Genomic DNA, 18447 nt, shown 5'->3' with positions numbered 1-18447 from the left:
TATAACAATTGATTTTTTATTTTTTTCAAATAAAATTGAAATAAATATGTAGATGTAAGATTTTTACTGAACAATTACTTTTTTTTTTATTTTAAAAAGTATTTTCATATTAAAAACAACAACAAAAAATAGATCTATGTTTTTTATTCAACAAATTCAGTCAGTTTAATAAATACTAAATATCAGGGAGTGTTACTTTATTCTCATACTGTAGCTTGCCAATGAAAATTATGTGTTTCCAAATTTCTATTTTAATCTAAAATATTAAAACATACACTTTTCATTGGCAAGTCTAGGGAAATGGTCCCTATTTTAGAATAAAATGTGTGAATATAGTTTTTTTTAGATGAAAAAAACAAGTATGGAGATAAATAGTTTTCATTGGACAAATTTGGAAAAAAAAATGTTATGTTTAAAAGTATTGTCATACAAAAATAACTAAAATTTGGTGATACACACATTCTGTGACTGTTGTCCAGTAAAAGGAATATTGCTGATTCACTACATGGTTGTTACAAGTTACATGCTTCAACATTCATCTGTAAAAACATATCAAAGTAATTTATTTTTCGAGTCATCTTACGCGACTTACTATAACAATTCAACAAAAGTAAATATCTGTAAGAGTATGTCTGTGTTGTTGTTTGCTAATGTGTGAAAAGGTCCAGATTTCAAAGAAAACTCTTTACTGTTGACAACGTTTCCAACTACTGTGTGTTTTACTAAATTGCTACAAAAACAATGCGAGCATTACCGACATTTTCAACAGTTCAAATTTGTAGATGTCGTCTTTAATGCAAGACTAATATGGAATTGTGAAATTGTGGATGAGTGTAATAAGGTAATACATGTAATGAGGTGTTTGTCAGGTAGCACCTGCGGGGTGAGTTGTGTATGTCTTAAAAGAGTTTATGTGGCCTTGATTTAGTCAACGGTTGACTATGGATGTATCATGTATGGCATATTGTTCAGCAGCAAAATCAGTGATCACAAAGTTGGATGTTGTGCAAGCACAAGGGTTAAGAGTGTGCAGCGGTGCTTTTAAAATTTCACCAGTGGAGATGGTACATATGCCATTAAATATCAGAAGGAAGTAGTTAATAAGAAATTATTGGGCACATCTGCAGAGACAGATGACTCACACCCAACTAAGGCTGTGCTGGAGGAGTGCTGGGAGAGTGGGAGGAGTCAGAAATTGGAATATTATATATAAAGACAAGTAAAGCCCCACGTGGCTTACCCAGTGATAGCTCCATGGATGCCGGTTAGGCCAGAAGTAGATTGGCAGTTATTAAAAGTAGAAAAAATAAATTAAAAAAAGAATGTAGATAACTTAAGTGTATTCCTCCATCCATCCATCCATCCATCCTTTTTCTTCCGCTTGTCTGAGGTCGGGTCGCGGGGGCAGCAACCTAAGCAGAGAAGCACAGACTTCCCTCTCCCCAGCCACTTTGTCCAGCTCCTCCTGGGGGATCTTGAGGCATTCCCTAGCCAGGCGGGAGACATAGTCTTCCCAACGTGTCCTGGGTCTTCTCCGTGGCCTCCTACTGGTCGAACGTGCCCTAAACACTTCCCCAGGGAGGCGTCCGGGTGGCATCCTGACCAGATGCCTGAACCACCTCATCTGGCTCCTCTCGATGTGGAGGAACAGCGGCTTTACTTTGAGCTCTTTGACAGAGCTTCTCACCCTATCTCTAAGGGAGAGCCCCGCCACCCGACGGAGGAAACAAATGTTGGTCGTTTGTACCTGTGATCGTCCTTTCGGTCATAACCCAAAGCTCATGACCATAGGTGAGGATGGGAATGTAGGTCGACCAGTAAATTGAGAGCTGTGCCTTGCGGCTCAGCGCCTTCTTTACCACAACGGATCCATACAGATAAGTGAATTCAATGAGCACATAATAAATAAGTATGGAAATTTCACATTGGTGTATACAGATGGGGTAGCGGTGGCAACAAAAGGAATCGGGGTGAACAGAAGTGCGTCAGACAATCTCAGGGTGTACACAGTGGAAGTGGTGGCAGTAATGGTGGCATGGAAGTGGGTGGAGCTAACGAGGAAGGATAAAGTCATTTCATTCAAACAGCCTTCAGGATATTTTATGGAAAGTGTTGCAAACAGTCACAAACATAAAAAATCAAAAAAGAAAGGTTCGGTTTTTGTGGATACCGGCGCATGAAGGTGTACAGGGAAATGAAAAAGCAGATGAGTTTGCGAAGAAAGCTTTAATAAAAGAAAATCTAAAGATGCATGTAAATATGAGCAAGGCAGGGGTGAAATGTGGAATTTGCAGGAAAAGTGTTGAAGAATGGCAAGAGAGGTGGGATAGAGAAGTCAAAGGAAGACACTTATGCGAAATACAGCAGAGTGTATAAATGGAAAGGGTTGGAAGTGCAATAGGGAGGGAAGAAATTATACTGATGAGATTAAGAATAGGTTATGTTATAGGTATTAATGAATTAACAATGGCTGGGGTGTTAAATATGAGGGATAGGAAACAGGTGAGTGCACTAATAGAGTTTTTGAAGAGCACAGGGTTATATTATAGGATTTAAAGGCCTACTGAAACCCACTACTACCGACCATGTAGTCTGATAGTTTATATATCAATGATGAAATCTTAACATTGCCAATACGGCCGGGTTAACTTATAAAGTGCAATTTTAAATTTCCCGCTAAACTTCCGGTTGAAAACGCCTTTGGATGATGACGTATGCGCGTGACGTAGCCAGTGAAACAGAAGTATCGGTACCCCATTGAAGCCAATACAAAATAGCTCTGTTTTCATCTCATAATTCCACAGTATTCTGGACATCTGTGTTGGTGAATCTGTTGCAATTTGTTCATTGCATTATGGAGAAAGAAGCTGAGCAAGCAAAGAAGAAAGTTGTCGGTGCGAAGCGGAGTATTTTGCGAGGGAAGTCAGCAACACAACACAGCCGGTGTTTCATTGTTTACATTCCCGAAAGATGCAGTCAAGATCGAAGAACTCGGACAACAGAGACTCTTACCAGAAGGACTTTGACTTCAATACACAGACGCCTGTAGAGAACTGGGACAACACAGACTCTTACCAGGATTACTTTGATTTGGATACACAGACGCAGACGCGTTACCGTGAGTACGCAGCTGCGCTTCCAAACATTTGATCGCTTGCCCATACGTGCGTGTCACGTACGTAACTTTGGGTAAATATATAAGCTTTATGAACCTTGGGTTAGGTGAACGATCCTTTGGGCTGAGTGATTGTGTGTGTTGTGCAGGTGTTTGAATTGTATTGGCGGGTTATATGGACGGGAGCTAGGAGCTAGGAGCTAGCATAACAACCACCTAGGTGTTTGTTATGCGGGATTAATTTGTGGCATATTAAATATAAGCCTGGTTGTGTTGTGGCTAATAGAGTATATATATGTCTTGTGTTTATTTACTGTTGTAGTCATTCCCAGCTGAATATCAGGTCCCACCCGCTTCTCACAGCATCTTCCCTATCTGAATCGCTTCCACTCCCCACTAGTCCTTCCCCACACAGCAGAAACACTCCGCGGCGGATCCCCCGCGGAGGTATCGCACTTTCCGGAACGGAACCGCGAAACGGACCCGTATCTGCGTCCACTTGCTCTCAGGAACGTATCCACCACGGACCCGTATCGGCGTCCACTTGCTCTCAGGAACGTATCCGCCACGGACCCGTATCGGCGTCCACTTGCTCTCAGGAACGTATCCGCCACGGAGGCGGGTCGCGGATCCGCCGTGGCGGCGCGCTGCATCCGCTCCGCATCCATGATCAAAGCCTAACCTCCCGCCGCGGACCAGCAACGGACTCATAAAAACCCTGGCTCATCTGGCCGTTTTGGACCTGTTTATCTTATTTTCAAAATCCCTTCTGTTCTTGCTGTAGGATAAAATAGGAAACTAAAAAATTCACTAGGCCTTACTACAGCAATATAGGCTTACATATGCATTGCCTTGTATTTTTAAACTAACAATATTGTCAATAGGCAGAAACAGAAAATGGTCAATTCACTCTATAAAGTAAATATATAATATATAAATATATATATAAAAAGTAAATATACATATTTAATCTACTAGACTACAACTTCAACGAAATGCTGCTCCATGCACAGCTAACATATCAGAAAATGAATAACTGGTGAATGACAAGAAGTTCAATAAAAGGTTGTTTATTTATACATATACATTTCTATTCCTCCTGAGGAGGTGGAGGCGTGACTCGTCTCCTCGTTGCCCGATCCCCCGTCAGGTTGAACCACCTGATCGCGTGTTTGGTGACCTCATCGTCCGTGGCTGACCTTTTCAACACATTTTTTCTCACAGCACCTGTAATCAAACAAGATTACAAGACAGATACGTTTATGTTTATGGTAGGAAGCATCCAAAGCCAAGTATGCTTACACAATACAAAATATGTGATAGGTATTAAGGAGATTACATTTTAAAAAGAAACATGACTTAAAGTTACTGGAGGTGGTTAAAATAAGGTGCGTAAACTATGAATTTGTGATCAGGGTATAGGTGTGCAAGACATCCAAAATGTTCAAACAATATCGTTATTTGGTTCCTTGATCAGAGTACTTGTTTGGCTCTGTTGGATGACGGCGGCGGGGGGTGGGGGGGATGGCATAAATGAATATCCATAACCCAACTTTGGGAGGTTGACATTGTTTTCTTATTATATTTGTACTATCATTCTATGTTTGTATTCGTGTAGGCCAGGGGTGTCCAAAGTGTAAATAATGTTTTTTATTTATTTCAATCATATTTTTTTAAAATGTGCCGTGGGACCGTTAAAAAATTACCTGCAGGCCGCAAATGGCCTGCAGAAATCTAATGGCCAAAGAAGAAATCTAAAAGGCAAAGACATCTCTTTAAACAAACAGGTAAGCTTAAGTTGCATTTAAAATGTTTTTGTGCCTGTTGAAAGCGTCCAGAAATGTAAAAAAACAGAACCTGTTCTCTTGGCTTATGGACCTATGCTACCTTTACACACGATGTCAAACCAGGCCGATTGTGGCTCACTGACACAATGGACAATCAATAAACCTAATGACACCATTCATGTTAGGAAGAAACCTCACCACTCTTTGTCGAGCTGGGCCATTTGATGGTTCAATCAAAAATGCCTCAAATGCCTCCACTGCCTCCAACTGTTCCAGTGGAAACTGGATATTGGCCGGCATTTCAACTTCTGGTCCCGGGGTACTGGTCAACTTGCTGGTTAAGAAGTTGACCTTCACAATCAGCTGGTCTTGGTTGTGCTTCATGTGTTCCAGCAGGCTAAGGATCTGGATTATCTCAGGCGCTGTTGACAAACAGCAGTATAAAATTAACATGTTTCAGTGTTTATCCTCATTACTCATAATCCTGACATTAGCTATTGACCTTAGTTAATGACAAAAGTTATTGACAAAGTTTGAAGAAAATATGTGATTGCTTGTGAATTTGAATTTTTTCCAAAATTTGTGGCACAGAATGACCATCCGGTATTTGTCAGTTATTGCTCACCAGAGCAGGAAATGTTGTTGGCCATTCTTCCCCCTCGCCATGCTGGCCTGTAGGCCAGGCTGGATCCAGGCTCCTGAGTCTGCCACATGTTGAGGGCTGCTGGTGCGGGCGGGGGGAGTCGAGGAGGGACTGCCGTTCCTAGTGAGGTGGGCATTGTGAGAGAGCCGTCAGTTAACCATGACTGATAATACCCAAGGGGCCTAACTATTCACTAATATTTCAGAGATCAGTCCCTACCTTGTGTAACTCTCTGCATGTTTAATGCAGGTGCTGGTGAAGGCATATGAATGCGTCCTTCCCCATGGTGAGGTGCTAAGGGAGATAAATTGGTATTAAATGGTTGTGATCTGTTAACCATGGTTACTGGATGCTGAGATATTATTTCGGAGATCAGTCTTTACCTGGCAAGTTATCTCCAGTTGAGGAGTCGAGTTGACAAGTACTCATGACTGTTGCTGGCACTCGGCGAGACGGTGGAGCTGGGAGAAGGGATACAAGGATAGGGGAATATCTTTAGCACTAAGAATGTTAACCATATCTTTATTAATGTGGTGGTTTCGTTTTCGATGTTAAGAGATTATTCCTTACTCTGCCTGTGCAATTGGCTTGCCGACCCCAGAGATGCGAGGTCACTATTTCCCGGGTCTTCCTCGCTATCATCCGAGTCCCCGAGACAATGGCTGTTGGGTAACCATATCATTAGGATTATTGCAATACCGAAATTGCCAAATATACATATACTGCAAGCATCTCTGGTCTATTTTTGAATGCTACCGGAAATAACCTTCCTATTACTGTAGAAACATGACAAAAACAAGACGGAACACACTTACACTGGCTTCCTGCTCCTTTTTTCTGGCAGCTCCTCATTCTCTGCCTCAGATTGCAGGTCTGAGGTGTCGCAGCCCTTTCCATATTGCTGCATTATTTTATATTCTTTGTAGTTGTCTAAAATAGAATATGTTAAAATGAACATGAGTTTCAAATTAGCTGTAGAGCTGAACAGAATATTATTAGTAAATAAATAAATGATAAATAAATGGATTATACTTGTATAGCGCTTTTCTACCTTCAAGGTACTCAAAGCGCTTTGACAGTATTTCCACATTTACCCATTCACACACTGATGGCGGGAGCTGCCATGCAAGGCGCTAACCAGCACCCATCAGAGGCAAAGGGTGAAGTGTCTTGCCCAAGGACACAACGGACGTGACTAGGAAGGTAGAAGGTGGGAATTGAACCCCAGTAACCAGCAACACTCCGATTGCTGGCACAGCCACTCTACCAACTTCGCCACACCGTCCGTAGTATTGATGATGATGTATCAGGTCTCTCTCTTACAAGAGACCTGGTCAGAACATAGACAGAATAGGTTATTCCAAGCATAAAGAGAAGCAACTATGACGTTATTTTTAAACAAGAAATTTATGAATTTGCATACCACAAGTTCGGACAACACGAACGTCAAATCTTGGCCAGTTTGTCTCATGCTGCTCCTCCTTTAAAGCGGCCCTTTTAATTCTGTCTGTATTTTTATAGGTGGGCCAGAAAACCATCCCATCATTGTACCATCCACTTGGGACATCCGCAATGTCCCCGTTCATTACAAATTTAACCAGATGAAAAGGCATCCTTAATGTAGAAAGAAAGAAAAGGGGTATTTATTCATCGTCAAAGGAACAATGTGGACAAAAGCATGCACAGGTGTTAGTGTATACAAATAAGCAAGTAAGATGAGCTGAGATTTTACCTGAATGGTGCCCCAAGGTGGTAAGAACTATAAGAAAGGTAAAAGTACAGGTCATAATAGTCAGAACTTTAGCTCAATCGTAAAGTAGGGTTTGAAATTATGGGTGTAGTGTATACATGGAATAATACCAACTTTTGTATAATACTTACAGCTATTCTTCATCCAGAGTACTGGAAGTCATAGTCATAGTCAGAAGTCGGTAGTCAACTATAGTTGACTACCAACTTCTGACTATGACTATAAACTCTAATACTATAGTCTATAGTATTAGAGTTTGTAACTTGAACTGTTTAAACTGATTAATTGAACAGATTTGAACTCCTAACTGATTGTTTTAACTGATTTGAACTTGACCTTTTTTTTGTAGTTTTTTGTTTCATTTAGTGGAGGAGGGGTATGGCCACGAAACCATCCCTGTACGGCAAGGCTACACATTTCTGTCGCAGCGCTGACACCTCAACCAACTTCAGCTCATCAGAAGGATCATTTACAGAAAATATGTTCATTCTGTCAGAGTTGAAGGGGTAGGTATAGAATAATAATAAAATTCTGTGTAAATAGCGTACACACCATTATCATTTTTGATAATGTTTTTGATAAGGCAGACTTTATCCCCCACCAGAAACATGTTGTCCCCTGTTGATAATTTGACGGTCCACCTTTCACATTGCATTTCCCCATATTGTGAATGAACTTCCATGCCAACAACAATTGGGCCCACAAAATGCTCCCTTTTCAGTGACATGTCTGCATCAGCATCTGATTTGGTAGCTGTAACCTCCGAAAGGCACCGAATGAGCTGAGGTAGAGGGAACTCAGGTTTTCTAATTAGTTTTTTTATTTTCCCAAGGTGATTCTCATATGGGAACGCTGAAAAGGAGTCCAGACAGCCATGCCTCGTCACCTCGTCTGGCAGGTGGACCAGACAGTGGACATTGTACACAATCTGGTCTGTCCCATAAAGCTCACCAAAATGGTTGACAAAAGATTTTAGCATTTGTCTAGCATAGTCAGCAAGGTTGAGATGTTCAGGGCTTACCAACATGGATATAGCAGTTGACAGGAGCATGAAATTACAGTACATGTTCCGGTCCAGGAATCCTGCCAGCACCACAGGGCCAGTGTACAGTAAGAACTGTCGGAATTCAGTTGCCTTCCAACGATCTAACTCCCTAAGCGACCGTGGTCTCCTGGCAAACTCAATTGGCACGTAGGTCCTCATGGACTGGAGTTTGCCTGACATCCTGTCTGCTATTAATGCCGGCAGTTTTACGGTTAACGGACCTCGGAGCCAACTTAGGAGCAGTTTCCTTACAATGCCCAAACACACCAGATGCATACAATCTAAGGGAAACTGCGTTACCATGCCAACCTTGACGCGTTGAAATGGATGTGGCCCTTCATGGTGATGTAATTCATCAACCTTCAGGTTAAATGAGATGTCAGTTCTAAGGGGGTGCTCTGGTCCAGGGAACGACATACGCCGGTTGTGGTATTGCCCTGGGTGTAGGCAATTATCGCACCCATGGTAAGCATTGTGGGCTTTAGTATTTTTCACAAAGGCCCGTGCGGGGGTATCACAGATTACTGTGTGAAGCTCAATTTTAAGATACTTATCTTCAAAGCAAAACCCAGCCTCTAGCTCATGTAGTTCTGTGACAAAATCAGATAGGAACTCTGTGGCCGAACTAGGTTTTTTTGGTCCACAGTACACCCCAATGACAACGGGTTCCTTCATGGGGACGGTAACCGGTAGGCCAAGGATGGGCCACAGCTGTACAGTGGAACTTTTAAATAAAGGAAGTCCATCTATATTAATCTGCAGCCCCAATGTCATGCCCTCTGCCAATGTTTTGGCATATTTACTTAGAGTGGCCTTCAAGGAGGAAAGGATGCCAAAGTGATGGTAGTTCCCCCCAGCCTTCTCCTGAATAGAATATTGAACTTTTGTTTTGAGAAGGGTCCTTCCATCCTTTGGCAGATTGGGATGGGTTAGATGGAGTATACTCAACAGTGCAGTTAGGGCAACCATGGAAATGCCAAAACTCACTGCCCAGTTGGCAATGTTATCAGAAAGTGATGTTGGGTCATCATCATTTTCAGAATCCGAACCTGATGTCCCATCCCCATCACACCCATCCCAATACACGTCTTCAAAATCTGCCTCCAATTCCATGTCCTCCTCTGTAAAAACGTGCACCTCTGGCATTGCATGTGCAGCTGAAGAGGATTGGGCAGTGTTCTCAGAAAGAACTCTGTCATCTGCCCCTATTCCTGTCATGTCTGTCATGTCTGTCATGTCTCTCTAAATCTGATGAAGCCTTTTTTGAACGTCTACATGTGTCTTTCGTCTTAAGGTTGATAAAGAGACAGGCACGGTCTTTCTATTCATGTTTGCGCTAAAAGACAAGAAAATACAGTAAAGTTTATCATTGATTATTGTTTCTGATGTTATATTTAAATAAATACATTGTTAAATGGTGGTGTTGTCTGTTTCGTTACTACAAACTAGACAAGATATAGGGCAACGTTAAATTGATTCGGCCCCATGAATATGCCAAGAGCTGCTAGAAAAACGTGTAAGCAACATTACATTTTAACAAACCAGAAAGTATCTTACTTGATTAAGCGAACGCAGCAGGAGCAATAGTAAACAAAAATCCAGGCAATCCAGGCAATAGATGATGCTGCAAAACACACAAAATAGAAGATGGGACCAAGTTCCATACAGTAGCATAAGAAATTATGAACAGGCGCAAAATACATTAGTTGTCTGAACCGACGTAAACAGTGAATAAAATAATTCATTTCTAATTCATTCATTTTAATTATAAAGATTGCAGATAGACACGTTACATTATACATTATATATGTAACAGTCACTGTTCTGTCGTGGAGGATTTATTCACCTTTTCTTTTTAAATAGATCAAGAAAAAAGGATCCTTAATATGTGCAGCAATTTTTCCCACTCACATCACCTCATTTAATATTTTTTTCTACAATTAACTATGCCAAAAAAAACTCATAACAGACATACCTTTTTTTTTTAATGGAAACAAAAACAGGGCGTCACACACAGCTAGTCCACAGTAAACAGGATCTCGAGCTCCACTAAAGAATAAAGAAATAAATAATACACACTCATATTAATACCACAGGGGTGTCCAAACTTTTTCCACTGAGGGCCGCAAAATCAAAGCAAGCGGGGGCCAATTTGATATTTTTTTATTTTAAAAACCAATACAATATATGCATAAATAATATACATTTAGGCCTCCACTCAGGCTTGATCCCAGGGACCCCAAAGGGTTTTGGTAAAATAAATATTAAAAATGTGTCATTATTCAGTATTATTATTCAAGTTTTAAATCCCTAGATCTGTTATGTTTTTTCCCTGCATTCTCTTTTGTTGTGATTTGTTTCCTCAGCTCATTAGTCTCCAGCGAGGGGCGGACACTAAGACACACCTGCAACCTATTTTCTACCCTGGAGTATTTAAGCTCGTCACCCGCAGCTGGTCTTGTCGGTTAATTTATCCTGCACCTTCCACGTGCATGCGTCTGCTTCGTCTCGTCAGTCCTGGTACGTTGCTTTTCCTTTATCCTGTATGTCCTAATGTTGTTTTGTTTGTTTCCTAGCCTCCTTGAGGCCGCAAGGACTTTTACCCTGTGCGTAGTACGCCCTGGCTGTTCCCCTGACGACCACTGAGAAACCTGTTCCATTTAGTACTTCATGGTGTGCACTTCTGCCTAGTGATGGGTCCGGCAACACCGATGCATCGGCGCATGCGTCGAGCTCATAGAGCGATACCCTGTGTCGGTGCGCGTATCGCTTTTAGAAAGTCACGTGACCGAACACGAGCTGTTTTGGTCACGTGACCGCTCATGAGCTGTTTTGGTCACGTGACCGCTCATGAGCTGTTCTGGTCACGTGACCGCTCATGAACTGTATCGCACTGACGCCTGCGCGCCAAACTGTGTTTATTAGGAAGCGGCGCAATGCGTGTTGTTGACGAACACCATTAGGGCCGCTTGTTGTCACTGTCACTCAAAGTTGCATTTCAAAATTACACAGAATAAATGTGTTTATTTTGTTTAGAATTCAGATGGGTTTGATTTGGTGCGCGGCATATATTGGCTGTGCGGCGCACGGTGTGCGCGGAGGACGCTAGAGCACTGCGCAATTGCGCAGGCGCGCACCTTAGAGGGAATGTTGCTCACAGGGCACAGAGGCGTCAGTGCGATACAGTTCGCGTATCGGTCACGTGACCAAAGCAGCTCATGATCGGTCACGTGACTTTCTAAAAGCGGTACGCGCACCGACACGGGGTTTCGCTCTATGAGCTCGACGCATGCGCCTATGCATCTGTGTGGACCCATCACTACTGTTACTAGAGAAGGTACAGGAATGACGGCGTGGCGAAGTTGGTAGCGTGGCCGTGCCAGCAATCGATTACTGGGGTTCAATCCCCACCTTCTACCATCCTAGTCATGATACATGTTCACATTATTTGACTGTATCTAAAAAAGATAAAAATATATTTTTATTTAAATGAAGATATGAAATAATCCTAAATGAAATACAATGACTTGGTTTATATTATTGTATATACTAGGTCATAAAATCAGTGTCAGTTGAGTCGGTCCATAGGTTGCCTGTAGGGATTTTTAATGTCCAGCAGATGTCAGTATTTAGTGACACAGTATCGACACAGTATCAATACAGTTTTGCAATGTGTCGAAACGCTTCATGAGGCCTCATCAACCCATCACTACTTCTGCCCCATCGCTTTTTGTTAACACTTTGTGGACTCATTAAATGTATTCCTTTTTTGTTATTCAAAATTGCCTCCCGTCTCTGCATCCCGGGGTCCGCCCTTGACCAGCTCCTAACAAGATCAACATTAGGTCTATCTGTCAATATAACGTTTTTAAAGATGTAAATCGTATGCTCTTTTTGTCAAAGAAAACCCTGTTTTATGGAAAAAACACAAAATATACAATATTTTCACCCAATAAAATTTTTAAGTGGAATATTTGAGATTATATAATAATTGGAGCCTTAAAAAGGTCAATAACTCATAACACCATTGATTTTAATTCATTATTATTTTTTGAACGAAGACACTTAAAAACAAATCACACAAAAATTATTGGGGAACCAAAAGGGTCCTACTCATTAAAGTGTTAAAAAATAAATTGCAAATTTTTTTTACTGCTTACTTTTAACACAATAATCTCGAGATCAACTTCAGATCTGTCAATTATAAGTTTTATTGTTGTTTATGTTTTTTGTTTGTTCGTTTAAGGCCCTTCTTTAAAAAAAAAAAAAACAGCTCAATTTTTTATATGGCAAACAAAGTATGCAACATTTTCCCCAAAAAATATCTCAAAGTGCAATATTTAATGTGACGTAATTGGAGCCTTGGATAGGTCAATAATTCAAAATAACATTGATTTTGATTCATTATTTTTTAAAGAACGAAACAGCCTGCATGGCAGCTTTGTGTTATTAGAGTAAACATTGCAACATTTTCTTATTACATTTCACCTGTTTGGTCTTTCATACCACTTTATGTTTTTAATTTTTTTAATCGTATTTTAAAATGGGCCGTTAAAAAATGACCTGCGGGCCGCAAATGGCCACCGGGCCGCACTTTGGACACCCCTGTAAAATACCACATGCAGCGGCACACAAGATGTCCACACAGACACTGAGTTTTTTGCCCGTGCGCAAACTCACGAGACCATGCAGGAAACCCCGTAACTGCCGTTAGCATTAAGCTAGCGGGAGCATATAGCATTAAGCTAACAACATGGTTATGCTATCGGCAGCATTTAGCATATAAAAGTCTGAGGACAATTTAACAACCACAATCCAGGAATTTAACCCGCATGTTTATCAACAAGTCACAGACAGTGTGCATTCTTATAGAATACTTTAAAGGCCTACTGAAATGATTTTTTTTTATTTAAACGGGGATAGCAGATCTATTCTATGTGTCATACTTGATCATTTCGCGATATTGCCATATTTTTGCTGAAAGGATTTAGTATAGAACGACGACGATAAAGATTGCAACTTTTGGTATCTGATAAAAAAAAGGCTTGCCCCTACCGGAAGTAGCGTGACGTAGTCAGTTGAACATATACGCAAAGTTCCCTATTGTTTACAATGATGGCCGCACGAAGTGAGAGAGATTCGGACCGAGAAAGCGACAATTTCCCCATTAATTTGAGAAAGGATGAAAGATTTGTGGATGAGTAAAGTGCAAGTGAAGGACTAGTGGGGAGTGGAAGCTATTCAGATAGGGAAGATGCTGTGAGAGCCGGGGGTGACCTGATATTCAGCTGGGAATGACTACAACAGTAAATAAACACAAGACATATATATACTCTATTAGCCACAACACAACCAGGCTTATATTTAATATGCCACAAATTAATCCTGCATAAAAACACCTGCGTGTTTGTTACGCTAGCTCCTAGCTCCTCTGCTAGCTCCTAGCTCCATAGAACACGCCAATACAATTCAAACACCTGATCAACACACACAATCACTCAGCCCAAAAGACCGTTCACCTAACCCAAGGTTCATAAAGCTTATATATTTTTAAAAAGTTACGTACGTGACGCGCACATACGGTCAAGCTATCAAATGTTTAGCAGTCAAGGCTGCATACTCACGGTACCTGATATTCAGCTGGGAATGACTACAACAGTAAATAAACACAAGACATATATATACTCTATTAGCCACAACACAACCAGGCTTATATTTAATATGACACAAATTAATCCTGCATAAAAACACCTACGTCTTTGTTATGCTAACTCCTAGCTCCTATGCTAGCTCCTAGCTCCATAGAACACGCCAATACAATTCAAACACCTGATCAACACACACAATCACTCAGCCCAAAAGACCGTTCACCTAACCCAAGGTTCATAAAGCTTATATATTTTTAAAAAGTTACGTACATACGCAAAAAAAAGTTGCGCACATACGGTCAAGCGATCAAATGTTTAGAAGCCAAAGCTGCATACTCACAGTAGCACGTCTGCGTCTTTGTCATCCAAATCAAAGTAATCCTGGTAAGAGTCTGTGTTGTCCCAGTTCTCTACAGGCGTCTGTGTATCGAAGTCAAAAGTCCTCCTGGTTAGAGTCTCTGTTATCCGAGTTCTTCCATCTTGACTGCATCTTTCGGGAATGTAAACAAAGAAGCGCCGGCTGTGTACTGTTGTTGCTGACTACGTTCGAAAAATACGTCCATTTCGCACCGACAACTTTCTTCTTTGCTTGCTCAGCTTCTTTCTCCATAATGCAATGAACATGATTGCAACAGATTCACGAACACAGATGTCCAGAATACTGTGGAATTATGAAATGAAAACAGAGCTTTTTCGTATTGGCTTCAATGTGGAAGGCATACCCGTGTTCCCCGGGCTACGTCACGCGCATACGTCATCCTCAGAGGCGTTTCGAACCGGAAGTTTAGCGGCAAATTTAAAATGTCACTTTATAAGTTAACCCGGCCGTATTGGCATGTGTTATAATGTTAAGATTTCATCATTGATATATAAACTATCAGACTGCGTGGTCGGTAGTAGTGGGTTTCAGTAGGCCTTTAAGAGGGACAACCAAAAAGTTTATAAAAAAATAAAAGGACCGAGAGACAATTAACGTACGTTGTCTCTCGGTCCTTAATTGCAGCTGCAGCGTCACATCAAGAAAAATACACAGCAAAGAAACTTTGCTTAACTTAACTTTACTTAACGGCCATAGCAATTTCGGCAGAATATGTTAGAACATATTCTGTTATATGTTAAAACATATTCTGCCGAAATTGCTATTCCTTTTTAAATAAAATAGCCTTTTTTTACAGAATATAAAGTTTTACTAGATCCTAATATCAAACAACGTCATTACAATCATACATAAATGATGATGGAAACACAAAGGCCGATCTTTACTGTGAATGTAGCAATAAATCAATAAATCTACTTACGTTCGTGTTCCAGCAAAATCCAAATGACCGAGCTTGGCTCATGCGCGTACACTTTATAGGCGCGCGTCCACGTCTGCGGATCATTGGTCGGATCAGTATCCGTGTAGGCGGAGCCTAGGCGGCGCGCGTTAGTTTACCGCGTACGCGAATCAGACACGGGTCCGCTCAGGATCCTCTGTCTGACCGTACAATTTTCAGAGGCGGAGCGGATCCTTTAGGCGGAGCCAAAACGAATGTGACAGTAACGCGGGTTGGGCGACTTGAAGGCGGATCCGTATAGCAGTCTTCTGCTGTGTGGGTCACTTGCACTTTCCTCATCCACAAATCTTTCATCCTCGCTCAAATTAATGGGGAAATTGTCGCTTTCTCGGTCCAAATCGCTCTCACTTCTGGCCGCCATCACTGTAAACAATAGGGAACTTTGCGGAAATGTTCAACTGACTATGTCACGCTACTTCCGGTAGGGGCAAGGCTTTTTTTTGTCAGATACCAAAAGTTGCGATCTTTATCGTCGTTGTTCTCTACTAAATCCTTTCAGCAAAAATATGGCAATATCGCGAAATGATCAAGTATGACACATAGAATAGATCTGCTATCCCCGTTTAAATAAAAAAATGTCATTTCAGTAGGCCTTTAAGGTATACTGGGGGCTAGGAAGAGGTGGGTTAAAAGATAGAGCAGGTGCATGTGGGTAAAGGATAATAGTATTTATTTATTTTTTGCTTATTTCAAGTTTTTTTGTGACATGGGAATTTAGGTTGTGCACTACTGTCTGACCCACACATCGGAGCAGAAAGTAGCGGTGATGCACCATTCAGTTGGATGCCAACCGCCTTAAAACACAAAGAAGAAGAAGAAGACAAATTACTCCCGCTAAACGAACCGGAAAATTAGGTTCGCTTGACAGGAAGTTGTCAGCAATGTTTTGTTGCTAGTAGGGACTGTTGTGTTGCGAAAATGGCGACCCCTCGTCGCTCCTTTCAGCTCCTCTCTTCCCCGCCCCGAGGCGCCTCGCTCCCCGTCACCCCGCTGGGCTCGCCTCTGGCCCCGTCCTACGATGCCGTGCCTCTCACCCGTGGAGCCGGTGCGGACAGTGTAGCAGACGGCGAAGCTTCCCCGGACCCAACCTCTCCCTCCACCGCCGCTGCCTCTCCATCTTTGGCCCACAGCAGCGGGTCTAGCAGCAAAGCTAGCTCCCCGACATCTACGGAGGGCAGCGGCGCGAGCGCAGCCTCGACGCCGGACTCCTGTAGCGGTAACACGGGTAGCGGCAGCAGTTTTTTAGGGTGTCCGAACGGAGCGTTCAGGGAGCTGTTTGAAGCATGTCGGAATGGAGATGTTTCGAGGGTGAAGAAACTAGTGGATACAGCCAACGTGAACGCTAAAGACATGGCAGGACGTAAATCGACACCTTTACACTTTGCTGCAGGTAACTAAAATACATTTACAAACAAAGTCACCGACCTGACGTAAACATCCTGTTTTTTGCACAATCACAAGACTTTTTAGGGCTTTGCACCTACATATGAAAATAGTCGACTGTTTATATTATGCTCATGCGACTGTTTTAACATATTTAACAAATAATATACAATATGGTAACACTTAGGGCTGGGCGATATGGCCTTTTTTTAATATCTCGATATTTTTATGCCATATCGCGATACACAATATATATCGCAATATATTGCCTTAGCCTTGAATGAACACTTGATGCATATAATCACACCAGTATGATGATTCTATGTGTCTACATTAAAACATTCTTGTTCATACTGCATTAATATATGCTCATTTTAAACTTTCATGCAGAGAGGGAAATCACAACTAAGTAGATTTACCAAAACTGTATTTATTAAACAGTTATTAAGCAGTGGGATAAACATTCATGTAATTTCAAAACAGAAAGTGCAAGATTGTCAGAGACATTTTAAAGGCCTACTGAAACCCACTACTACCGACCACGCAGTCTGATAGTTTATATATCAATGATGAAATCTTAACATTCCAACACATGCCAATACGCCGGGTTAACTTATAAAGTGCAATTTTAAATTTCCCGCTAAACTTCCGGTTGAAAACGTCTATGTATGATGACGTATGCGCGAGACGTCAATCGTTGAACCGGAAGTATTGGTACACCATTGAATCCAATACAAAAAGCTCTGTTTTCAACTCAAAATTCCACAGTATTCTGGACATCTGTGTTGGTCAATCTTTTGCAATTTGTTTAATGAACAATGAAGACTGCAAAAAAGAAAGTTGTAGGTGGAATCGGTGTATTAGCGGCAGACTACAGCAACACAACCAGGAGGACTTTGAGATGGATAGCAGACGCGCTAGCCGCCGACCTCCCCTTGACTTCCTCCGTCTCCGGGCCGCCGACCGCATCTATGATCGTCGCTCCGTCGATCGCTGGAACGCAGGTGAGCATGGGTGTTGATGAGCAGATCAGGGCTGGCGTAGGTGGATAGCTAATGTTTTTAGCATAGCTCTGTGAGGTCCCGTTGCTAAGTTAGCTTCAATGGCGTCGTTAGCAACAGCATTGTTAAGCTTCGCCAGCCTGGAAAGCATTAACCGTGTATTTACATGTCCATGGTTTAATAGTATTGTTGATTTTCTGTCTATCCTTCGTGTCAGGGGTTTATTTCTTTTGTTTCTATCTGCATTTAAGCCCGATGTGCTATCACATTAGCTCCGTAGCTAAAGAGCTTCGCCGATGTATTGTCGTGGAGATAAAAGTCACTGTGAATGTCCATTTCGCGTTCTCGACTCTCATTTTCAAGAGGATATAGTATAAGGCTGCAGCTAACGATTATTTTTCTATCGATTCATTTATAGATTATTTTTTCGATTAATCGGTTAATCTATAGATTATTTTTTGATTAATCTATAGATTATTTTTCCTTTTACCGATTATTTTTTTTATTTAAAATGAAGATGAAAAAATAAATGTAGGCCAGTTTTTTCAAAAGGCATGGCTTTTATTTACAAAAAAAAAAAGTATGGCCACTCAGTCAACATTGACAACAACATGACAAAATATTCTGTAACAATGTAAACATTTAAAACTTTTAACATTTAACAAAATTAAAAGTAGCTTATTTGCTTTTTAATGTGCAAATATAAAAGTAAACATCCAGTGCAAATCTTAATATTCT

General features: G+C 41.3%; 2 protein-coding genes across 4 annotated transcripts in view; one reads left to right on the top strand and one right to left on the bottom strand.

The window, feature by feature from the left end:
* Positions 1-4150: 4150 nt before the first annotated feature.
* On the bottom strand, positions 4151-13516 carry LOC133638461 (uncharacterized). Its single transcript, XM_062031102.1, has 12 exons — positions 13396-13516; positions 10316-10389; positions 9898-9964; positions 7278-7304; positions 6969-7159; positions 6361-6475; positions 6116-6207; positions 5929-6006; positions 5765-5839; positions 5528-5665; positions 5101-5324; positions 4151-4342 (listed from the first exon to the last, which is right to left on the bottom strand). Exons 1-12 carry the CDS (start codon positions 13506-13508, stop codon positions 4334-4336), a joined length of 1203 nt encoding a protein of 400 aa, XP_061887086.1. The 5' UTR covers positions 13509-13516; the 3' UTR covers positions 4151-4333.
* Positions 13517-16024: 2508 nt separating this feature from the next.
* LOC133638459 (poly [ADP-ribose] polymerase tankyrase-1) overlaps positions 16025-18447 on the top strand; it is a 312114-nt gene continuing 309691 nt past the window's right edge. The window contains exon 1 of one of the 3 annotated variants that reach the window (XM_062031093.1): positions 16025-16715. In XM_062031093.1, the coding sequence (XP_061887077.1) occupies positions 16244-16715 (472 nt within the window). In that variant the 5' untranslated portion in view covers positions 16025-16243. The remainder of the gene's footprint in view (positions 16716-18447) is intronic. The other 2 variants (XM_062031088.1, XM_062031089.1) reach the window with 2 other exon arrangements.

The sequence above is a fragment of the Entelurus aequoreus genome, linkage group LG21, assembly GCF_033978785.1.
Source record: "Entelurus aequoreus isolate RoL-2023_Sb linkage group LG21, RoL_Eaeq_v1.1, whole genome shotgun sequence".
NCBI classification, from domain to species: domain Eukaryota; kingdom Metazoa; phylum Chordata; class Actinopteri; order Syngnathiformes; family Syngnathidae; genus Entelurus; species Entelurus aequoreus.
Note: the sequence above shows the minus strand (reverse complement) of the source record. Positions and strands in the feature narration are given on the sequence as shown.

Excerpts from the sequence above, each read along its gene's own strand:
- LOC133638461 (XM_062031102.1), bottom strand. The coding sequence starts at position 13,508 with ATGGGGAAATTGTCGCTTTCTCGGTCCGAATCTCTCTCACTTCGTGCG. Across the intron at positions 7,305-9,897 it reads TGCTGCGTTCGCTTAATCAA|TTCTTACCACCTTGGGGCAC; the intron begins GTAAGATACTTT and ends CCTTTCTTATAG. Across the intron at positions 6,476-6,968 it reads TCGTGTTGTCCGAACTTGTG|ACAACTACAAAGAATATAAA; the intron begins GTATGCAAATTC and ends ATTCTATTTTAG.